We start from the raw sequence: 4,462 nt of genomic DNA, 5'->3' as shown, positions 1-4,462 counted from the left end.
TGGAACATCACAATATTTACATGAACAGAAAGTGACGAAGGAAACAAAGGGTTCATAAGAACAAGTGTTTTAATGATGACCTGGAATGTTACTTCACTACAGATGTGTTTGACTTCACTGTCGCTCATCATCTGTTGATACAGAGTTGAACTCCTGTTTATTGACTCTGAGCTGGAAACTCAAAGTGAAGAGATTCTCCTGAGGAAGAACCAACGTAAACTCTGGATTTCCTCCTTCAATAAACAACTTGGACTCATGTTGTCCTTCATGAGCCGGGTCCGAACAGTGACGTGATCAAATCAGAGGAGATCACAAACATCCTTCTTCTACACGTCCGGGTAGAGACTCTTCAGCAGCTGCTCTGGTTCCCAGTTAAACACCTCGTTCATTTTGAAACACTGGTAACTGTGGTTTGACGCCTCCTCACCTGTCCAGATGTTTACCTTCCTCTTCATGGAGGACGAGGCGTCACCACAACCTCTGGATGTTCTGCTCCTGTCTCCTGGTGCAGCGAGGACACTGGACTTTATCTGCTTCCTGTTGCTGTGGATCTTACTAAGTGTCCGTGTGTGTTTTGGAATGTGTATATGAATAAAACACATTATTATAATGAGGGTGTGTACATGTGGTTATTAATATCAGGTCCAGTGTTCAAGTGTCATCGCCTCTGGAGCAGCAACATGTTGTTGAATGAAGGACTTTGTTCTTCTGTTGAATTGAGTCTGAAGTTCTCATAATATATTTAAAACAATACTTGTGGGGAACTAGTTTGTGAATCAGAAAACTTTCAGCTGAGTTTTGTTGCATCAAAAAGTCTCATTTCCATCAAAGTGCAGTTTCTCTGGTTTCTTGTTGAGTGAACACGAGCTTCTTCTTGTTTTTCCGGATCAGGTGAACTTTTCTTTCTCCTCTGCCTGACTCATATTTTCTGAATGACTCTCAGTGAGTCTCTGTTCGGGCTGAATCTGTTTTTTAGTTTTCATGTCATCATCTTTCTCTGCCTCGTGTTTCCATCGTCCCTCTGCGGCTCCCTCGGGTCATTCCATGGGAAAAGAAACTTTTCCTGCGGCCCTGGGAGAAATCCAGCTATTTTAGGAAAACACGTCACTGCTCTGAGCTGCAGCCCAGAAACTCTCCCTGGTTTCCATCCTGCAGCTTCTCTGCTCCCTCGACTTGTTGCACAGGCTTCACCTTCATGTCCCTGACACGTTGCTTTCAACTCCTGAAATCCAGCACGAACCTGTTGTTTCTCGTGCACATCGTGTATCTGACCCGGATCCTGTGAGTCGTGCACCACTTGTGGATCCGCTCAGGCTCGTGCGGGGCTGATGTGGAGACGTCAGAACGGTTTGGTGTTGAAAAGGCTGCAGCGTGACACAAACAAGTGAGAGAGGCGACGGAGCCCGGAGCCACAGGTTCTCCTCTCACCGCGGATTCAATCAGACGATTCCTGCAGGAGATGCGAGATCCTTCTTCCACGTCTCCAAACGCGCATTTACGCGTTGAAACTGCAGGTCCACATCCGCATGTGTCCCCGTCCACAGCCGCACATGTGATAACCTTGAGGCTGTGCCACGCGGGGGACAACACGCTCATTACGCACGACGCGTCTCTGTCTCCAAACCGCGGATATCGTGTCTCAAATGGATTCATCGTGTTGTGAAGGCTCGCTGCTGAATATCTGGACCGGATTCATGTTGAGCATATGTGCGTGCGTGTGTGTTTTTGTTCCCCCCCCTCAGTGAGAGAGCGTGCACACACACGTCAGCTCGGGGAGGGCAAAGCCTGCTTAAAATGCAGTGAATGTGACAGCGGAGTCCAGACGACAGCAGCGTGTGCACGGAAAGGTGAGCGTGAAAAGTGCGGGTGGGGGGGCACGAACATGTCAGAGGAACCGGTCCACCCGCGGACGTGACGCCGGCACCGGGAGGACACAGAGGGGGACGCGCGGAGACGCTCGCCTGGTTCCCAGAGACGCGCGGAGGAGCCGGACCGCGGCGCGGGGAGCGGCGCCCCGGGGGGCGGGGGGAAGATGACAGTGGTGCCCGGGGAGAACCTGGATGAGACTGTGGCTCTGGCCGCGCTGTCCGCCCAGGACGTGTACGACCCGGAGCGGGGCGACAACCAGGACTGCTGCGAGCGCGTGGTCATCAACATCTCCGGGCTGCGCTTCGAGACGCAGCTGAAGACGCTCGCCCAGTTCCCGTGCACGCTCCTGGGGGACCCGCGCAGGAGGATGCGCTTCTTCGACCCGCTGAGGAACGAGTACTTCTTCGACCGGAACCGACCCAGCTTCGATGCCATCCTCTACTACTACCAGTCCGGGGGCCGGCTGCGCAGACCCGTCAACGTGCCCGTGGACATCTTCATGGAGGAGATTAAATTTTACGAACTTGGGGAAGAGGTGATCGAGAATTTCAAGGAGGACGAGGGCTTCATCAAGGAGGAGGAGCGCCCGCTGCCGGAGAACGAGTTCCAGCGGCAGGTGTGGCTCCTGTTCGAGTACCCGGAGAGCTCCGGACCCGCCCGGGGCATCGCCATCGTGTCCGTGCTCGTGATCCTCATCTCCATCGTGATCTTCTGCCTGGAGACTTTACCGGAGTTCCGAGAGGAGGCGCGGGCGCTGGACGAGCACCTGCTGGTGAACGGAACCGCGCGCGTAAAGAAGCCAAACCCGTTCACGGACCCGTTCTTCATCGTGGAGACTCTCTGCATCATCTGGTTCTCGTTCGAGCTGCTCGTCCGGTTCCTGGCGTGCCCGAGCAAACCCGCGTTCTTCAAGAACATCATGAACACCATCGACATCGTGGCCATCATGCCCTACTTCATCACCCTGGGGCTGGAGCTGGCGGAGCACCAGGGCAACGGGCAGCAGGCCATGTCCCTGGCCATCCTGAGGGTCATCCGCCTGGTGCGGGTCTTCAGGATCTTCAAGCTCTCCAGACACTCCAAGGGGCTCCAGATCCTGGGGCAGACCCTGAAGGCCAGCATGCGGGAGCTGGGCCTGCTCATCTTCTTCCTCTTCATCGGGGTCATCCTCTTCTCCAGCGCCGTGTACTTCGCGGAGACCGACGACCCGGAGTCGGGGTTCAGCAGCATCCCGGACGCCTTCTGGTGGGCGGTGGTGTCCATGACCACGGTGGGCTACGGGGACATGTGTCCGGTCACCATCGGGGGTAAGATCGTGGGCTCGCTGTGCGCCATCGCCGGTGTGCTCACCATCGCGCTGCCGGTGCCGGTCATCGTGTCCAACTTCAACTACTTCTACCACCGGGAGACGGAGCACGAGGAGCAGCTGCAGTACACGCACGTCACGTGCGGGCAGCAGCAGCCGCGCTTCGGGGAGTTCAAGAGGAGCGACAGCAAACCGTCCATGTGCAAGTCCGACTACCGGGGCAGCGAGGACGCGGACTCCATCAAACACACCAACTGCAGCCCGCACAAGGCGTGCACCGGGAAGCTCACCGACGTGTGACCGAGCCCACAGCACGCGCCACCGGGGCGCACAGAGGGAGCCTGTCCGTGCCATCACCAACATCCGTGCGCTCTGGTCCCGCTCCTTCCTTCTGCCAGCAGGGAACCGGAACCCCGCTCCTCCACGCGGACCCGCCACGTGCAGCACTTTGTCTTTTCTCTTAGTAATTCAGTCTCTGGACCCTCGAGATGAGGTTTAAAGTTTACACTTGATTTCCTGTCGCTCTGCAGCTGAGACGCATGAGGACCAACTCCATCCGGAGCTACAGGCTGACACACGCACACGCACATGCACACCTGTTAATTCGGCCTCATGTACTTTCCAGTCCGGCTCAGAGGCGGATCAGACGGAACCGGTTCTCCTGTGACTCCATGTTTGGGTTCGAATCAGGCTTCTGCACAAAGAGCCTGCGAGACAACAACAGGGCCACATGCACTGTGTTGTTGACGTGCACGCTGTTGTTAACGACGCACTCTGTTGTTGACGTGCACGTGCGCAGGCTTCAGGAGGTTAAACCTGTTTGTTATGAAAACCAGGCGCAGCTTCTCCAATCCAGGAGCGCCCCCGCGTGGAGGAGAACAGACCCTGCATCCTCTTCTGGCGGATGCAGTTTCTATAGCAACCTCCCAGACGGGTCTGTATCGTCTGCCACGGGAGCGAGAGGACGCAGGATGGAAGAGCCAGGGAACCTCCATGTTGTGGAAGCCTCCATGTTGTTTGAGGAGCGAGACGTCGTTTCCACCGTCGACTGAAAACCGTCAAATGTCATATTCACAAACAGTCGACGTGTTGAAGCTGCAGTTTATTCACTCGGAGAATATGAATCATACACACGATCCACGCTGAGCTGCAGATATTAGAATCATCTGTGTTTTAGGATTTAAATAGATAAAAAATAATGATAAACACAGATCACAGAGATCAAACTGAGGTTTTTAATTCCTGTGTTTTTAGTAGAAAAAACAAAACAGGATTCAAATATAAGAA

The 4,462-nt window shown here is 54.6% G+C and overlaps 1 protein-coding gene across 1 annotated transcript; it reads left to right on the top strand.

Moving 5' to 3' along the window:
• The first annotated feature begins 850 nt into the window (after positions 1–850).
• On the top strand, positions 851–4,188 carry LOC117757277 (shaker-related potassium channel tsha2-like). Its single transcript, XM_034578257.1, has one exon. The coding sequence runs from the start codon at positions 2,033–2,035 to the stop codon at positions 3,473–3,475; it is 1,443 nt and encodes a 480-aa protein (XP_034434148.1). The 5' UTR covers positions 851–2,032; the 3' UTR covers positions 3,476–4,188.
• Positions 4,189–4,462: the final 274 nt, after the last annotated feature.

The sequence above is a fragment of the Hippoglossus hippoglossus genome, chromosome 23, assembly GCF_009819705.1.
Source record: "Hippoglossus hippoglossus isolate fHipHip1 chromosome 23, fHipHip1.pri, whole genome shotgun sequence".
Classification (NCBI taxonomy): domain Eukaryota; kingdom Metazoa; phylum Chordata; class Actinopteri; order Pleuronectiformes; family Pleuronectidae; genus Hippoglossus; species Hippoglossus hippoglossus.
Note: the sequence above shows the minus strand (reverse complement) of the source record. Positions and strands in the feature narration are given on the sequence as shown.